The 19,263-nt window shown below is 36.3% G+C and overlaps 1 protein-coding gene across 1 annotated transcript in view; it reads right to left on the bottom strand.

The window, feature by feature from the left end:
• Positions 1–4,639: 4,639 nt before the first annotated feature.
• TMPRSS11D (transmembrane serine protease 11D) overlaps positions 4,640–19,263 on the bottom strand; it is a 56,504-nt gene continuing 41,880 nt past the window's right edge. Inside the window, exons 8-10 of the mRNA XM_066279730.1 lie at positions 11,253–11,512; positions 9,910–10,052; positions 4,640–5,524 (exon numbers count right to left, since the gene is read on the bottom strand). Coding sequence (XP_066135827.1) covers positions 5,363–5,524; positions 9,910–10,052; positions 11,253–11,512 — 565 coding nt within the window. The 3' untranslated portion in view covers positions 4,640–5,362. The remainder of the gene's footprint in view (positions 5,525–9,909; positions 10,053–11,252; positions 11,513–19,263) is intronic.

Genomic DNA, 19,263 nt, shown 5'->3' with positions numbered 1-19,263 from the left:
CATTGCATTTTCTTTCTCTTCTCCCTCTGATATACCTATTATTCTTATGTTATTCTTTCTGATGGAGTCAGACAATTCCTGTAGGGCTTTCTCGTTTTTTATTATTTTTGAGTCTCTTTCTTCTTCTCTCTGTTGTGCCTCAAGTTGTTTGTCTTCTATTTCACTAATCCTATCTTTAATCTGGGCTGTTCTGTTAGCTAAGCTTGTTACCTTGTTTTTCAGCTCGTGAATTGAGTTTTTCATTTCTGTTTGATTTGTTTTTATAGTTTCAATTTCCTTGGTAATATATTCTTTGTGTTCATTGAGTTGTTTTCTGATCTCCCTATATTGCCTTTCTGTGTTTTCTTGTATATCTCTGAGTATTTTTAAGATTTCTATTTTAAATTCTCTGTCATTTAGCTCCAAGGCTTCCAATATGTTAAGTCTTTTCTCCATAGATTTTTCCACATCTATTTGTGTTACCTCTCTTTCTTTTGTATCCATAATATTCGATTTCCTCTTTCTTATCGGAATCTGAGGGTGGTCTTATTGATAGCACGCAGGCGCACTCCCTCACGGCTTGAATGAGCGTCACTGCGGTAGCTTCCTCCACACCCTCGTCTCTCAGATTCAAGTGATAACAGTCCTTTTGCTTTCAGTTTGTGTGGAACTCCGGAATGCTCCGAGGATAAATTTTTCTGTTTCTAGTTGATAAATTTATTGTGATTTAGGGGAGAGCTGTCGGACGCGCTGCTCACGGCGCCATTTCTGTGACGTCCAGTTCAAGATTATTAACTTTGGAGTGGAATCCTAGGTCATATAATATGCAGATGATATTCCTTATTAAATAATGCCAAATTTCCTCTAAGTTTATTAAAACCATTTACACTCCCCCATCTTACCAGTTCTTGATATTGTCATATTTTTTATTTTTATTCATTGGTTTATAGATTGGTATATTATAGTGGCTTTATTTTTCATTTTCCTTATTTGTAATAAGGTTGAGCCCCTTTTCTTATATTTATTGGTCACTTGGATTCCTCTTTTTTTTCATCTGCCTGTTTCAATCTTTTGCTCATTTTTCTATCAAGTTATCTGTCTTTTCTGTATTGATTTATAGTAATTCCCTACAAACTCTGGATATAAGCTGTTGTTATTTAAGTGTATTGCAGATCTTCTCTCACTTGATCATTTTCTTTTGAATAACAATTTAATAAAATCAAATTTAACATTTCAAGTTTCTTTTTGCTGTAACACTAAAAACATTTTCTCATTTTCCTTAAGATACCAAGATATTCTTATATTATTTTCTAAAACCTGTATTTCCCATCTTATTCTTCTAGTCATTTAATATTGCTTTTGTTGCCTACTTCTTGAAAATGTCAATGGCTTCAAAGTGAGATTGAGATTTACCATCTCAATCTTTTCCCTAAGCTCCCGATTTATATTTACAGTTGTTTGCCTGACCTACTGGCTTGTACATTTCAAATGTGACAGATTCAGAAACTCTTGATTCCCCATCCCAAAACCTGGTCCTCCTCCCAATTTTCCTTTCAGTTGTTCAGGCTTAAAATTTGAGTCAACCTTGATCTATCCCTTTCTCTCAGCCTTAAATCTAGTCTATCAGAACTAGATTTCAACTGTTTCTTCCTACAAATATTTCCTAAATTCAACTATTTTTCATTATCTTTACTGCTTATGCCTTAATCCAAGTCAGTCCCATTGTTTCCCTGGATTATTGCCTCTCCTGACTTGTCTTACTTTTATTTTTGTCTTCTTGTAGTTTTTTCCCTTAGAGTAGCCAGAAAGTTTTTAGAAAATGGAAAAATTGATTACAAAATCTTGTCCTCAAATTTAGAATAAAATCAAAACGTCTTCATATGCCCACATGCCTATTTCTTCAACCTCATCTAAACAGTCTCTCTTTCATTAGTTTTGCTCCAGCCTAATTGATTTCTCACTGTTCTTTAAACCCAGAGACTTGTAGACACCTGGGGACTTTTAACCTTGCTTCTTCGTCTGCCTGGCTTCTTTTCTAGAACTTGTTTTGACCAGTCCAGAATACCGCCGGGTACATTATAAATGTTCAAAAGCTATTGAAAAACAAATGGATGGAAGAAAAAAAATGAATAAATGGTTAGATGAATGAATTATTCAGGGGGAAAACATTAACATATCAATTTTAAAAATTGCATTAGTAGTTTCAGCCTAATTTGTGTGTTTGGTGATAGGCTAAATGTAGCAGTAGCCCTGGAAAATGCCCTGTGAGCTCTGTTTGCTTTGGAATTAAGTCTTCAATTTCATGTAGCTGCATTTTTCTCTAAAACGGATTTCTACTTAATTTGAATTCTGATTAGATTTATTTTCTTTAGATAATTTGATTCATGGTTATGCACCATATTAAACAAGCAAACAAGTTGTTCCAAAACTCTGGAATTACTTTCTCATGGAGCTTTTATGCTCCCTCAAAACTACTTGTGTATCATGGGGAGAATCTTAGATAGGAAGGGTCCATAGAAATGATCTGCTTTTAGGTCTAACTTTTCCAGAAATTTTTCAAAAACATTTCTGGTGGAGACCAACCAGCTTCTGATTATTTCTCCCATGATAAGTAATCTGTTTCTTTAAAAGACAATTATGTTCTTTTATATTTATTTATTTATTTATTTATTTATTTATTTATTTATTTATGAGAGAGACAGAGAGAGGGACAGATAGGTACAGACAGATAGGAAGGATGAGAGATGAGAAGCATCAGTTCTTCACTGCAGCAACTTAGTTGTTCATTGATTGCTTTCTCATATGTACCTTGACAGGGAGGGGGGCGAGGTTAGAGCAGAATGAGTGACTCCTTCCTCAAGCCAGTGACCTTGGGCTCAAGCTGGTGAACCTTGCCAAACCAGATGAGCCAGCATTCAAGCTGATGACCTTGGGTTTTGAACCTGGGTCCTCCACATCCCAGTCTAACACACTACCCATTGTAGCACTGCCTGGTCAAGCAAGACAATTTATTCTTATAGAAATATGTGGGGAAAATGACCAGTTTTCCCCATTGGAAATTAATCAAACTGATTAATTAGAAATGGAAAAGATTTTTTTGAGATTTGGATTATATAAACATATGAAAAACATAAAGAGAAAATCCATTTTGGATCTGTTTAGATCATTTAATTTTTAGCAAATTGGATAATTAAAATTGAATTATGTAAATTAGAGCCTGTGCCAGATTAATTAGCATGGTCATGGCAAACTCATGCCTTGGAAAACTCACTTTTGATATTATTATAAAATATTTACCCTGAGTCTTTTAAGACTTCCCCCTTCTTTGGTTGTTCTGTAATAAATTTTCTACTCTTCGTGCATTCATGATGTTGTATGTTTGTCAATACCACCGTTTTCTGAATGTCTTAAGGGCAGGGCACCTTGTTTACCTTTGTTTAATTAGTATGGAGTAGAAAGCCTGGAATAGAGCAGAGTTTGATAAATTTTTTAAACTATTGACCTATAGTCTGTAATCAAGACCTCTAAGTGCAAAAAAAAAAGGTCAATTTTTTGCTCTACACTTTCTTGGATAATTATGACTCTTGTTAATTACGTTCACTATTTTAAACTTTTGAACAATTCAATTTGCTTGCTATGTTTTTTTCTTGGTTAGTCTGTGTGTTTTCCATATGCTGAATAGGATTCTCCCTGGTATTTCTCTTTCTGGCACTGAATTAGGGTGCTAGAACGTTTCTGCTAGAGTTTCAGGAAATAATTGAGTTTGCTCTATATTCTTCTAAGTAAGTACTTTCCTTTGTATACTCTAAATTACCAGTTTAATGTTGTCTTCACAGGGTGCAGCAAGGGAGTGGCAAGCTGGACGCTTGCCTCAGTTATAGTGCTTGATTATAAGGCAGCAGAAAGTGCCAAGCCTTTAGAGTCTAGTTGGCAGTTCTCTTATTAGAGAACCAATTAAATAAATTGTTTTGGATTGTCCTTCATAAATCATAACTTCCCTAAACACTTAAACAGAAAAATGACTTTTAAGAGTTTATTTGAAATAAGGTAAACCAACAATTTTGTTTATACATTTCACCAAAAATTGGTTAAAATTTCAATTTCTTTTCCTTAAAATAAAATAGACCTACATTGTAGGTCTCACAATTTTACATAAGGAAATACAAGATGTTTTCATCATAATGCATGTAGTTGTTCTGATACCCAGGTGTCATAAGTTGGCTTTTAAATGGAGGAAGCCCTGACACATAGATGATCATGCACAACAACGCTTTAGCTATGCTAAGATCCTATAAAATTTTAGTAACACTCATGATTCAAACTATATAAATTGCTGTGTCATTAAATTTTAATGCATTTAATTTAATTTATGTGTGTGTTTGCGAGAGAGAGAGAGAGAGAGAGAGAGAAGTCCCTTTATTCTTTAAGATAATTTCATTGAAATTAAGCTATTTAACCTTTAACCAGCTCTTCACATTTTTTCCTCATGACTTTCAATTCATTACTTGGGTTTAGGTACTAAGGATTCTTAAATTCTCAAAAATAACTGCCATCGATGTTCTTAAGTTCTTAAAATTGCTCTTATTTAGTTATGAAAAAAGCACTGTATAGTTGTAAGTTACTTGAGAAGGTTGTGTTGATATATTTTATAAACTTCTCTATGAAGGAAATAAATTCTCTCCACATAGATAAAGGATATTTTTAATAAAAGTTGTCATAAAAATTATTTATAATTTTTGGGGTCTTAGTTGAGGAGTGAATAGTTTAGCTTTGATCTTAAATGCCTGAAATTCATCAGTTCCCTTGGGAGCATGTTCTTACAGGATAATTAAGATTGCTGTGGGACTGTACAATCATTTTATATATTTAATTTTAGGACTTGACACCACCTATAAAATATTGAATAAGCAGAAATTTCAAATAAATAGTATTTTTGTTGCCTCATATTATTCTTTCTGTCTTGAGTGTTATTCTACCATATCTCTTGCATGTTTTGATACTTGGCCTACTTATCAACTTCGATGAGACTGTATGAGAGAAGGGGCCTCTGACGGTGCAGATGTGTCCAGGTTCCTCTAGTATCCCCTCTTGGGTACCTGTTTTTTTCACTATTAGCACTTATCACAACTATAATAAAATTCTTACTTATGTAACTAGTTTTCTCTCCCTTGGTACGCAGCCACAGGGGTATGCATTTATATGGTTTTCTTGAAAAAATATAAAATCTATAGTAATAAGGAAAAAATTGTTTGTGAAACCTTATTTATGTAAAGGGTGTTAAATAGGGTACTTCCAGTTTATTTTGCAGCTGGAAAGTCGAGTTTTGAAGTTATGGACAGGCACACCTCTGGACATACTTTGCAGCAGAGAGACATTTATTGCACTAGATCCCAGTTTGTTGGGTTATCCAGTCGCGGTAGGCTGTCACTCGAGTGTACACTCCTGGCTTATCTGCCAGACCACATTGATCCCCCCAGCTTACTATCCCCACGAGGAACCACAGCCGCCGTGAGTCCTGTTGTACTAGTGGGCCACCAGAGTCACCCTGAATGAAGGAAACAGAATAATTATTTCAGTGTGAAGACAACCCCAAAGTTTTAAGTTTATTTTTATGGCAGTAGAAGTCATGCCCCTTATGACAATAAAATTAGTCTGACATTTCTTGTTAAGATATCATACCAAGTCATGTGAAAACTACCAAAAGCTTTCAAAGCTGCACATTGTTCCTTTAGCAAAGGTGAGAAGATGAAGAGCACATTTCCCAGGCTCCCTCATTTGCCTGGTTAACTGTCACTCATCACAAGCTTTACCTCCTTCAGAGATCCTTCCCTGACCACATGTGTCTTTCCACCCCACTGCCACCCCTTCCACCTTTGGGCTGGATTAGTTTGTCATTGCCTGTGTTCTAACATTTTGTATGTATCTTTTTCACTGCTTCTTCATTATTTCATACAAGCCCATTCATGTGCCTGTTTGAACTTACTCCCACTGAATCAGTTCCCCTCATTGTAATTGCTGCACATCTCTGCAACCCTCACTGCATTCACGATACTTGTTCAATGTCTGTTTTTCTGGTTATTCTATAAAGTCCACCATGGAAGGGGTGTACCAATTCTAGGCACTGCTATGTCCTAACCTTCTATCCCATAGGAGATCCTAGGAAAATATTTGTTGAATGAATGAGGTTTTAGAAGTCTCACTTATCCTCCTATTCATAGTTCTCTCCCTGCATGGTATCATTAAAAATATTTTTTTGGTGAATAAGCAGAAAAATATTTATATGGCAATGAGTAAAATACTGCTCATGAAATACTTATCATCCAATTATAATTATACACCAACCAACAAATATCTACATACAATCTCTAATTGGGGAAACAAATTTAACAGTTCTTACATGTTACATGATGGGATAAGTCTGTGAGTTCTGGAGTTATATAGCCAGAGTTTGAGTTCTCCACTTACCAGCTATATGACCTTCATTAAGCTATTTGATAGCTCCTTCTGCCTCAGTTACTTCACTTATAAATAAATATTTTTTTGTATGACAGAGAAAGAGAGAGAAAGGCAGAATGAGGAACAGATAGGGACAGACAGACAAAAAGAGAAAGAGATGAGAAGGATCAATTCTTCCGTGCAGCTCCTTAGTTCATTAATTACTTTCTCACATGTGCCTTTACTGGGGAGCTACAGTAGGGCAAGTGACCCCTTGCTCAAGCCAGTGACCTTGACCTTCAAGCCAGAGACCTTTGGGCTCAAGCCAGCGACCATGGAGTCATGTCTATGATCCCATGCTCAAGCCAACAATCCTGCACTCAAGTTGGTGAGTCTGCGCTCAAGCCAGAGACATTGGGGTTTCAAACCTGGGTCCTCTGCATCCCAGTCTGACACTCTATCTACTGTGCCACCACCTGGTCAGGCATAAATAATGTATTTATGTGTTTAAATGAGTTTAACGTAAGTATTGCCTGGCACACAGTCAATATTAATAAAAGTCAGTTATTATATATTACCAAATGTGCATCCAGAATAGTTTGTTATTCATTCAACTGCTTTTAGTAGCTAGTTCTTCTATACCTACTTAATTACTGGTCTAGATGGGAAGAAGGGTCAGTGTGTGAATCACCAGCTTGCATGGCAAGTACTGTATGGAGCTGATTGGCAGCTGCTTCATTTAGATTATGCATATGTGCTTCAGTTAACCAGTTCAAAGCACCTTTTCATCATTGTTTTTGTTGCCATTTCCTTTGTAGTAAGAAATTTCTCTGTGTAATGTCTACCAAGAGTAGACAAGCAAATGTTAAGCTAAGAAGGATATGTCAATTTTTCTGTATCTGGCCAGCTTCACTGCCGATTGTGCAGATATTTGAGCTTGTGTTCGCCTTCTAGACCATAGCTTTGCTGAGTGCAGGAAACACATTATTGTGTTAGCACAATCTGATGAATAAAAATATAATTCATTTACTTTCTTTGAAAAAGTAAATGACCAGAAATGAATAGGACATCATAAGCTCTTACATAAATTATTCTTGAGGCACAAACTTTATGCATTATAGTACTTCAGCTGAAAATCAGGAAGGCCTGGATTATAACACATCAGGAAGTTTTATGATTAGTTATGGCTTCAACTAGGCTTGGGGGAATAGCCAAATTTGTATATGCCGAAGAGAAAGGGCATCATGGTAAAGCATAAACAATACTCTTTTATACCATGTGTATTCCTAAATCAGTTCTAATTAATGCTCTTAGCAGGTCTGGAATTGTCAGCGTAGATGTGTGTTGCTTATTTTTGATTGATGAATTATCTGGAAAACTACTATGAAAGTTGAGAATTTGCTGTTACAAGGCTAGCAATTAAGATTCAGTTTGGGGAGCAAGAAGTATTCTCTATGACAATGTCATCTTCACTTAAAGGGAATAAAGTGCCATGAATAATTAACAATATCTTGAAAATTGGTAAACAAGTCTTACCTACACACAACTTGCAGTCAGTAAAAGTGTTTTATTTTTGGGAAAGTGAGCATGGATTTGAGGTCTTTATAAAAGTTATCTAAGAAGTACTTCTTATCCACTTTTTAAAAATGTGAGCACTAAATATAAAAGTCAGTAATATTTGAGGAAAGAATAAAGCTGGTTTTTCCACATATAACTCCCAGGAAAATATTATCAGGTTTATCAAAATAACAAGTTGATTTTTCTTAATTCTAGAAATTTAATTTCTGATACTAGGTAGTTGTTGCTATTAATATATGGGGTTGGGTTTCAGACATAGGAATAAAATATATTAAGAAATATAACCATGTCAATTGTTTAGATAACTTTAAACAATTGTTTAGATTACTTTAAAATTTTAGTATTAAAATCTTATTTTAGTAACTTTGAAGGAAGAATTTCATTTTTATTGTTTGCAGTTTTAGATTTTTTTAAAACTTATAGGCTAAATCTAAATAGTTTTTTTATCCTCATTTGTGTTGTTTTATAGTTATGAGAGGTGCTGTAACTCCAGAAACTAAGCTGTTTGTATAAATTTTCTATCTTTAAGGTACTGATATTCAGGTGTTATTTATGTCTTAAAATCAATTATTCTCTATGATTCTTAGATGAGCAATTAATTTGTTTAAACCCTCTTAGTGATTAAAAGCTTGAAGTTAAAGTTAATGTTAGTGATCATGATCTAGGTTAATAACAGTAAAAATAGCTGAGATAGCTATTTCTTTGTTGCTTAGTACATGCCTGACAAGTTTAATCTCTGTCTACTCTTTAGTAGTATGTAAAAAAGTTAAATACTATTATTATTATTCTCACTAAATTGGTAAAAGAATTGATTATGGTGGTTAAAAAGATTCAAACTCAGGCCTGACCAGGCAGTGGCGTAGTGGATAAAGTATCAGACTGGGACATAAAAGACCTAGGTTTGAAATCTGGAGGTCACCAGCTTGAGTGCGGGCTCATCTGGCTTGAGCACACACTCACCAGCTTGAGTTCAGAGTCACTGGCTTGAGCATGGGATCATAGACATGACCCCATACTTGCTGGTTTGAGTCCAAAGGTCACTGGCTTGAGCAAGGGGTCACTCCTTTGGCTGTGGCTCCCTGGTCAAGGCACATACGAGAAAGTAATCAATGAACAACTAAGGTGTCGCCGCGAAGAATTGATGCTTCTCATCTCCGTTCCTATCTGTCTGTCCCTATCTTTCCCTCTCTCTGACTCTCTCTCTGTCTCTGTTAAAAAAAAAGAATCAGGCCCTGGCCGGTTGGCTCAGCGGTAGAGCGTCGGCCTGGCGTGCGGGGGACCCGGGTTCGATTCCCGGCCAGGGCACATAGGAGAAGCACCCATTTGCTTCTCCACCCCCCCCTCCTTCCTCTCTGTCTCTCTCTTCCCCTCCCGCAGCCAAGGCTCCATTGGAGCAAAGATGGCCCGGGCACTGGGGATGGCTCCTTGGCCTCTGCCCCAGGCACTAGAGTGGCTCTGGTCGAGGCAGAGCGACGCCCCGGAGGGGCAGAGCATCACCCCCTGGTGGGCAGAGCTTCGCCCCTGGTGGGCGTGCCGGGTGGATCCCGGTGGGGCGCATGCGGGAGTCTGTCTGACTGTCTCTCCCCGTTTCCAGCTTCAGAAAAAAACAAAAAACAAACAAACAAAAAAACCCCCAAAACAACAACAACAACCAAACAAACAAAAAAGAATCAAACTCAGATCTATCTGGTTCTTGAGTTTGGGTAATTAACCACTTTGCAGTTTGGCTTCTCAGAATGAGTATTTCATCACAAACCAACTTCATGATAGAAATTTTATCTCTAAAATATAGACCATAAATTTTTAGAGGATCAGGACTGTGAATTACAATTTACCTCTATAGCTATTACAATATTACATGCTAGTAAGAACTTAGAACCTTGAATGAAGTCATTGTTAATACTGTCTTGAACTTACCCGGCATGCATCCACTCCACCTTGACGTAGGCCAGCACATAACATTCCAGGCAAGACTGCTCCATCATAACTAGTTGGTGCATTACATACATTATTACTTATTATGTACACCCGTCCTTGCTGTAGATCTCTAACTGTGTTGCCTGTTATTTATAACACAGAAAGAAAATGGACTTTAACATAAAGGAATCAATGACTCTGTGATGAATATGGAAAGGAATAAATGTACTCCAAACATTATTTCTTATTCAGAAAAGAAGGCTATTGAAGATGTACTTAGGATTCTCTTTTCAACAAAGATACTCATAAGTAGGAAAAGATAGCCTTTTTCTAGAGATCAATTTCTCTCTCTCTTTCTCTCTCTTGTTTTTGCTTTAGTTTATGATGCCCCTTAGACGTTAAGAAAAATAAATAAATATTCTGTCTTAAAATTGACTAGTGGTATTAAAATTATCCACTGCCTAACTTTGAATTGAAAATTTATATATTGAATAATCTTTAATCTAACAGCAAAAAAAAACAAAAACAAAAAAAAAAACCCACTCTGGTTTCAAAGCTTAAAAAATTAATTTGTTCTATATTGATGTTCCCTCAAATGGCACTGCCATTTTTGTGATATGCACAAAATTTTAACTATTACATTGGGCTATGTGAATACAATGAAACATTTTCTTAGACAATTAAATATTTGTATTATTCCAGAGAGACATCTACAACATGAGTATAAACCCATGAAAATGGCATTTTTCCATCCCGTGATTGATACTCTTATTTTCCCCTTGCCCCTCCTTGCTCTCTCACATTGTGTTCATATTTATTTCCATTGTATTCATTTAATAAACAAATTAGGGCAATGCTTATGAACACATAGAGTTTCTTTCTTGAGGCAGGATTTATTTCATCCCAGAATACCTGAAATGACTGTTAATATCTTAAAGGTTGTTAAGCCCCTTACTTAGCCAAAGCTGCTTTTAAAAAAAGTGTTATTATTATTTTTTAATAGGGAGCCATTTGAGTTATATGGAGTCTGTGGGTCATTGAAGCATTCATGGTTTTTCATCGCTTTATTTTACATTTCCCTGTTCTTTAGAATTCTCTATAGTTGCTAAGGGCATTGCTTTACTTTCCTGAGGAAACTCAGGAATGACTACAGTTTAGACTGAGTAGAATATAAGATGGTTATGTCCATAGAACCTATATTTCAGGTGTTCCTCAATTAAAAGATCTATCATCTATCTATCTATCTCTATATCATCAATCTTGATATATATACACACACATACACAATAGCAAGAACCAGGAGATTTTATTGTTGTTTGTTTTATTTTTCCTGAGATGCTTACCTTCAAATGTTTGAGATCCCCATCCTGTTACATAAGCTGTGGAACCAGGTAGAATATTCTGATTAGCTTCTGGCAGACAGACCCTATGTATATTTTTGGTAAAGTTGATATCTCTGTCAAGTTTCACAGCTGCAATATCATTTTCATGACTTGCAGCATTATAGTCATTATGGATCAAAATAGTATTTAATCTTATTCTCTGTCTAGGAAATACTGAGGAAGTACCAAAGGTTGCAGTCCATAGACGAGGATTACGTTGGCTAAAAAAAAAAAATAAAACCATGTATTTAAATAGAGAATTTGTGATTATTTCTAATATTTGGATTTTGTGCTTGTCACCTGCCATCACTAACTAGAAACTATTTAATCAACCTCTCTTTACTATATATTTCTGTATTACATATCTAGTAATTAACTCTTCCCTGGCACAATGAGCTATCATTTGTCTAAAGAAATATAGAAAGATTTTTGAAAACATTTCTTAAGTTGGTGAAAATCTTGGTGTTTTTCTATTCCAATGAGAATATTTTGATACTTTGATAACTAGTATAACACAAACATCCTCGTTGATGTCTCCCTTTCTACATCCTCCCACCTTAGCAACTAAAAAGTCTGAAATAATGTCCAATTTAGTTTTAACTCATTTATTCCAATCGTTATTTTTTTCTTTGCCTTGCTTTTAGCCAAAGCTCCATTTAAATAGGAGTGATGTTATGGGGCTCCTGTTTTATTAGCTTATGAATTTTTTTCTGTACTAAGTATGATGCTTGTTGAAGATTTTTGTGCATATGTGTGTGGTATGTGTATGAGAGGACAGAAAGAGAGAGAGAGAATAAGAGCAAGAGAACAAAAGCACTCACTAATATTAAAAAATGTAAGGCATTGCCTGACCTGTGGTGGCACAGTAGATAAAACATCAACCTGGAATGCAGAGGTCGCTAGTTTAAAACACTGGGTTTGCCTGGTTAAGGCACATACAAGAAGCAACAATGTGTTAATGCTTCATGCTCCTCCCCTTGCCCCCTGCCCTTTTCTCTTTTTCTTTCTCTTCTCTCTAAAATCAATAAATAAAGTGTTTTTTTTTAAAATGTAGGGTATTATCCTTGTGACGTAGAAATCGGAACCTTTTAGTAAAACTCTCAAAAAATAAACTAAAGGTTAAAGATAGGTAAATTTTATGAAATCAAAATTAAGTATTCCATAGACAAATCTAGGTGGATGAGAAAATACTTCAATGTTTATTGTCTAAGGATTTTGTAGGAAATAGAGAAATCCATAAACCGATAATAAATATACAGAAAAACCATTAAGTAGGCAAAAGTATATTAATAGACACATCATAGAAGGGGATGGCCAAAGAGCTAATAGATATGTGCAAAAGTACTCAAACTTACTAGTAAGCTGAAAAATGAAAATATAACAATAATGAACATCTACTGTATATTCACAATACATCTAAGGTATTGTCAAAGTTTAAGAAGAGAATAATATTGTTTTAGTGAATAGGAGATGTTCAAACTCTTTTGCATTACTGGTAAAACCTTCTGGAAAGCATTCTAGTATACTTGGCAGACTGCATATGTACTCTGGGTACATATTTCAGAGAAATTTTTTTTTTTTTTACAGAGAGAGAGTCAAAGAGAGGGATAGATAGGGACAGACAGAAACAAAGAGAGATGAGAAGCATCAATCATTAGTTGTTTTGTTGTGACACCTTAGTTGTTCATTGATTGCTTTCTTATATGTGCCTTGACCACAGGCCTTCAGCAGACCGAGTAACCCCATGCTAGAGCCAGCGACCTTGGGTCCAAGCTGGTGAGTTCTGCTCAAACCAGCTGGCGACCTCGGCGTCTCAAACCCAGGTCCTCCACATCCCAGTCCGATGCTCTATTTGCTGCACCACTTCCTAATCAGGCTCAGAGAAATTCTTGAAGGCTTATAAAGAGGCACATATGAAGATGTGTGTACATATTCTTTGTGACAGTGTGAGTTCGAGGAACCTACTTGGAGAAAAGAATATAATGGATTCTATGGTGGACCCGATTAAATTCCCAGGGTTGAGCCAAAACAGTAAGTTATGATATAAGGCATTACACAAAAACCTACTTATATGAATTAAATGCATATACATACACATGCAAAAAAATACCCTATGGATTTTTTAGGTAATTGTATATCTAAAGACATATGTAAAATATTAATGTGAGGCCTACAGGGGCAGGCAGGGCAGTGGAAATAGGATTCACATATAAAAGGGCAAAAATAAAATAAAAGAAAATGAAAGAAAGATCTTGTACAGACTGCTGAAAATAAGGGTCTGTGAATTATAGGGTTAACTCACGAGGCTTCTAAAGTTGGATGAAAACAAACTATAACCAAATAACAATTTAAAGGTTTTGTGGAGTATATACATAGGTAGCAGAATTGACATAGAAAATAAAAATTATATATCCAGAAAATGCTTTTATAAGGCACAGTAGCATTGAAGTTCATTTAATCAGCATCTTTGCAACAAAGATTGTAAACAATATTTGTCATTTTTTCCTCCTTCCTTGCCTCCTTGCAAAAGAATAAGAGCACAGTTTGGGAACCAGTTAGGTTTGGATTTGAATCTTGGCAATGCCACATATTCAGTTTTATTTAGGGCAAGTTACTTACACTCTCTAATTCTCAGCTTATTTAATGCATAAAATATGAGAGATTATTCCCTCTCACAAAATTATAAGTATTAATTCAGACAAGTAAGCTATTGTCAAGCACAGTGCTTGGCACAAGGTAAGTTCAATAAGCTATTACTAAGTGTCTGCTTTGTATGGTGAATAGTATAGCTCTCTGGAAATAAGAGTATAAATAATTATGGTCTTGTCCTTGAGCAGCTCTACCCACTATTGGAGGAGACTAATAGAGACAATCATAAATGATAGGGGTTACTGTTAATGCTTAATAAGCAAATTTCTGTGGGAATAGGTATTAAAAGAAAGAGAACATCAGGGAAGACTTCATACAAGAGGTAACAATTTAATACTCCTTTCTATGAGGGCCTCATCACATCTATGTAGCTTGATGTAAGACTGATCATACCCCAAACAAATCCTTACTGATGGGTTCTCAATGAAAATCAGTTTTACAGGGAGAGAGTACCAATACAAGGTTTATAGTTTGTCAGCTCTCAGGGTTCAGTCAAGGTAGTGAATAAAAGTATTTGGGCAGCAAAACTTCCCAAAAATTTCTAAGCCTTTAAACTCATGGATTCCCCAAATGGCCTGGTACTGGCATAAGAGACATATAAATCAATGGTACATAACAGAGAGCCCAGAAATAAACCCAAACACTTATGGTCAATTAAATTTGACACAGGAGGAAAGAACATACAATGGAGTAAAAGACAGTCTAGTCTCTTCAATAAATGGTGTTGGGAAAATAGGACCAGTATATAAAAAAAATGAAACTAGACCACCAAAATACACCATACACAAGAATAAACTCTAAATGAATTAAAGACTCAAATATAAGTTGCAAAACCATAAAAATCCTAGAAAAAAACATAGGCACTAAAATCTCAGACATCTCTTGTAGAAATATTTTTGCCAATATATCTCCTTGGGCAAGAGAAACAAAAGAAAATAAACAAATGCAACTACAACAAACTAAAAAGCATTTGCACAGCAAAAGAAACTATCAACAAAAGGAAAAGGCAATCCATTAAATGGGAGAACATATTTGCCAATGACGCATTTGATAAGAAGTTAATATCTGAAATATATAAGGAACTTATATAATTCAACACCACGAAGACAACTCAATTTAAAAATGGGCAAATACTCTGAATAGACATTTCTCTAAAGAGGACATTCAGATGGCCAATAGACATAAAGAAGATTCTCAGTGTTGCTAATCATCAGAGGGATGCAAATTAAAATCACAGTGAGAGTGACATCAGAGAAATGGCACCGTGAGGGGTGCTCCCAATATCTCCCCCTGAAATTTCAACAAATTCAACAACTAGAGACAGAAAAACAATCTCAGGAGCATCTGAAATACACATACATCAAACAAAGGTACAATTGGGTGAAAAAGTAGCTGAATATATAATCTACTTTGAAGGAAATAAGATGGAGAACAAAGTATTCCACTTTCCTCACTGACCTGAGGAAGGGCTGCTTTCACTTGAAACTGAGAGGTAGGGTGGGCTAGGGATGAGGGAAGAAGCTGGCTAGGGCAGACAATCAAGCTGAGGAGAGAGTGCACCAGCAGCTCAGCCTGAGATTGCAGATGTGGAGCTAGCGCCAGTGGCAGACCCTGGCAAAGGTGGGCGAGTGAGTTGCCTGAGGAGACTGGCACTAGAGTGGCTTTGGGCTTTGTTCACTCCCAGTTTGCAATCGTGGGTGGTGTGTGAGTTGCTCCACCTGGCGCCTCTGGCATAGGTGCATGTGTTCACGGATAGAGGGGCTGGGCCAGAGACTGTCAGCAGTGGACTTCTGCGTGGGCTGTACCAGACTTTCTTTGTGATCCTGGCTCCCTGACCAACAGCACGGGAAGTGCACAAGGGCCGGGTTCTCTACACCTGGACCTGTCCAGGCGGGGTGCCTCCACCAGCCGATACAGGTTACAAAGCACATCCCCACAGAGCAGACCTGCAGAAGTGGCAGGGGCTTGGTACTGAGCAGGGTGCAAGCAGCTTGCTGTAGGCTACCAAACAGCACAAGGGAGAAGGGGAGAAGCCTGTGAAGATCAGACTCACGGAGCACTGAGGCAAACTAGATATACCTAGGTTCCCTTAGAAAGGAGCCTGACCAGAAAGAAGTCACTCACAGCCCTGTCTGCTTATGCTGGTGGCTCTGGTTGACAAAACCTTACCCAGAGCTGTGCTTGGAGCAGACCTAGAGGAGGGACTTGGCAGCTTTTGGGGCCTCTTGCTCTGCAGGCAGTGGCTGGGGCATCTTCCCTCCAGCTGATACAGGTTACAGAAAGACACCTGAAAAGCAATCAGCTCCCAGCCCTGCCTGCATACACTGGCAGCTCTGGCTGGCAAAGCCTTACCCAGAACTGTGCATTGAGCGGGACTGGAGGGGGGACTTGGCAGCTCTTAGAGCCTCTTGTTTTCCAAGCAGTGCCTAGGGCAACTTCACAGCTGGGTCCCCAGGATGCTGACTCAGGAAGGAGAGGTGGGGAGAGGCACCAGGAAAACTTGATCTTTCATTGTCAGAGTCTGCAAATGCTAACAAGCCCTGCCTACCAATGGGACTGAGATCTAGCTTATGTCATCGCAATAGAGACACATCAACTGCAAATCTCTACTCAAGAGTGCCACAGGGGCAAAACCTGGGGTACAGCGCCACTGTCCAAAAAGAAAAAGAAACAAAGAAAAAAGGAAGATAACCTCTCAAAAAACAGAAAAAAAACACATTTTTTATAACAGTTTTCCATATTTTTCTTGTATTTTTATCTTTTTTCCTCCACTTTGGGCATTTTATCCTTTTTCTGTTTTATTCTTTCCTTTTCATTTTGAACTTCATTCCCATAGGTGTTACATTTTCCATTCTTGTTTTTTTTCTAGGAGGATTACATTCCAAAAACCTTAACTCTTTTTTTTCTCTTCTTGTGTCTTCTTTTCTCTTTCACTTTTTCTCTCATTCACTTGTCATTCACAAACAAATTATTTTATTTTTGATTCAATTTTATCCCTTGTGGTATTTTGTGTGTTTTTAGTTTTTTTTTTTTTTTTTTATCTCTTTGTTATTTTCCCCCAACTCAGGCTCTCCATTCTATGTAGTTTTGTTCCATTTAGCACACTAGAATTTTCATTTTTTTCACTGTATTTTTTTCAAATTTTATCATCTCTTATTAGTGTTATTAACAATACCACTCTGAAATGCCATTAAGGAAAAAGAAATCAAATATCATGGATACAAAAGACAGAGATGTAGCTCAGATAGATGAGAAAAAAATCTATAAAAAAAAACTTTCAATTGCTTGGGAATCTTGGAGTTAAATGACAGAAAATTTAAAATTGAAGTCCTAAAAATATTCAGGGAAATACAAGAAAGCACAGAAAGGCAATTTAGGGAGCTCAAAAAACAATTCAATGAAGAGAAAGAACACATCACCAAGGAAATTGAAACTATGAAAATGAATCAAACAGAGATGGAAAACTTAATTCATGATTGAAAAATGAGGTAACAAGCCTAGCTAATAGAACAGGCCAGATAAAGGAGAGAATTAGTGACATAGAGGACAGGCAACTAGAGACACTACAGAGAGAAGAGGAGAGAGACTCACAAATTAAAAAAAATGAGAAAGCCCTACAGGAATTGTCTGATTCCATCAGAAAGAGCAACATAAAAATAATGAGTATATCAGAAGGAGAAGAGAGAGAAAATGGAATGGAGAACATACCAAACAAATAATAGATGAGAACCTCCCAAGCCTGTGGAAAGAATTAGAGCCTCAAATTCAAGAAGCAAACAGAACTCCGAGTTACCTTAACTCTAACAAACCTACTCCAAGGCACATTATAATGAAATTATCACAAACCAATGACAAAGAAAAAATTCTCAAGGAAGCCAGGGAAAAGAAGAATACAACATATAAAGGAAGCCCCATTAGATTATCATCAGGTTTCTCAGTGGAAACTCTACAAGTTGGACCCCAATATTTAAAGTTCTGAAAGAGAGGCCTATTAGATTATCATCATATTTTTCAGCAGAAACTCTACAAGCTAGAAGAGAGTGGACCCCAATATTTAAAGCCCTGAAAGAGAGGAACTTTCAGCCAATAATACTATACCCATCAAAGCTATCCTTCAAATATGAAGGAGATATTAAAACATTCACAGATACAGAAAAGATGAGGAAATTTATCACCAGAAAACTCCCACTTCAGGAAATACTAAAGGAGGTTTACCAACCAGATACAAAGAACAAAACAAAACAAAACTACAAGTAAATGCTACATTAAGATCACAATAAAAACAGGATTAATCTGTGACAACAAAAACAAACAAGAGGGGAGGACAAAGATTAACAGTAGCAAAGGAGGATGGAGTGCAGAAGCACTCATGAGATAATGTACTACAACATGATATATATCCTTACTATTACTTAATGGTAACCACCCCTAAAAAAATCACCACAGAAACACATGGCTTAAAAAAAGAAGTAACAAAGGAAAGAAGTATGAAATACAACCAAACAAAAACAAATGATAGAAAAACAAAAGAGAAGAACCAAACAAGATACAAAGCTATCAGAAAGCAATATATAAAATGGCAATAGGAAACCCTCAAGTGTCAATAATTACACTAAATATAAATGGATTGAATTCACCAATAAAAAGACACAGAGTAGCAGAATGGATTTAAAAAGATAATTTAACTGTATGCTGCCTTCAAGAAACACATCTAAGCTACAAGGATAAAAACAAATTCAAAGTGAAAGGTTGAAAAACGATTCTCTGAACAAATAACATCCAAAGAAATGCAGGTGTAGCAATACTTATATCTAACAATGCTGACTACAAGACAGCAAAGGTAATCAGAGACAAAGATGGTCATTTTATAATTATAAAAAGATTATGGAATCAAGAAGACATAACACTTCTTAATATATATGCACCAAACCAAGGAGCACCAAAATATATGACTCTACTGACTGACCTAAAAATAAAAACTGACAAAAATACAATCATACTTGGAGACCTCAATACACCGCTGATGGGTCTAGATGGTATATCCAAACAGAAAATTAATAAAGAAATATCGGCCTTAAACGAAACACTAGAAAAATTGGATTTGATAAACATCTAAAGGACATTTCATCCCAAAGCGCCAGAGTATACATTTTTCTCCAGTGTACATGGAACATTCTCAAGAATTGACCGTATGTTGGGCCACAAAAATAACATCAACGAATTCAGAAAGATTAAAATTATACCAAGCATATCCTCTGACCATAAAGTTTTGAAACTAGAATTCTATTACAAAACAAACCCACAAAAATGTGGACATTAAACA

Source organism: Saccopteryx bilineata, chromosome 5, assembly GCF_036850765.1.
Source record: "Saccopteryx bilineata isolate mSacBil1 chromosome 5, mSacBil1_pri_phased_curated, whole genome shotgun sequence".
NCBI classification, from domain to species: Eukaryota; Metazoa; Chordata; class Mammalia; order Chiroptera; family Emballonuridae; genus Saccopteryx; species Saccopteryx bilineata.
Note: the sequence above shows the minus strand (reverse complement) of the source record. Positions and strands in the feature narration are given on the sequence as shown.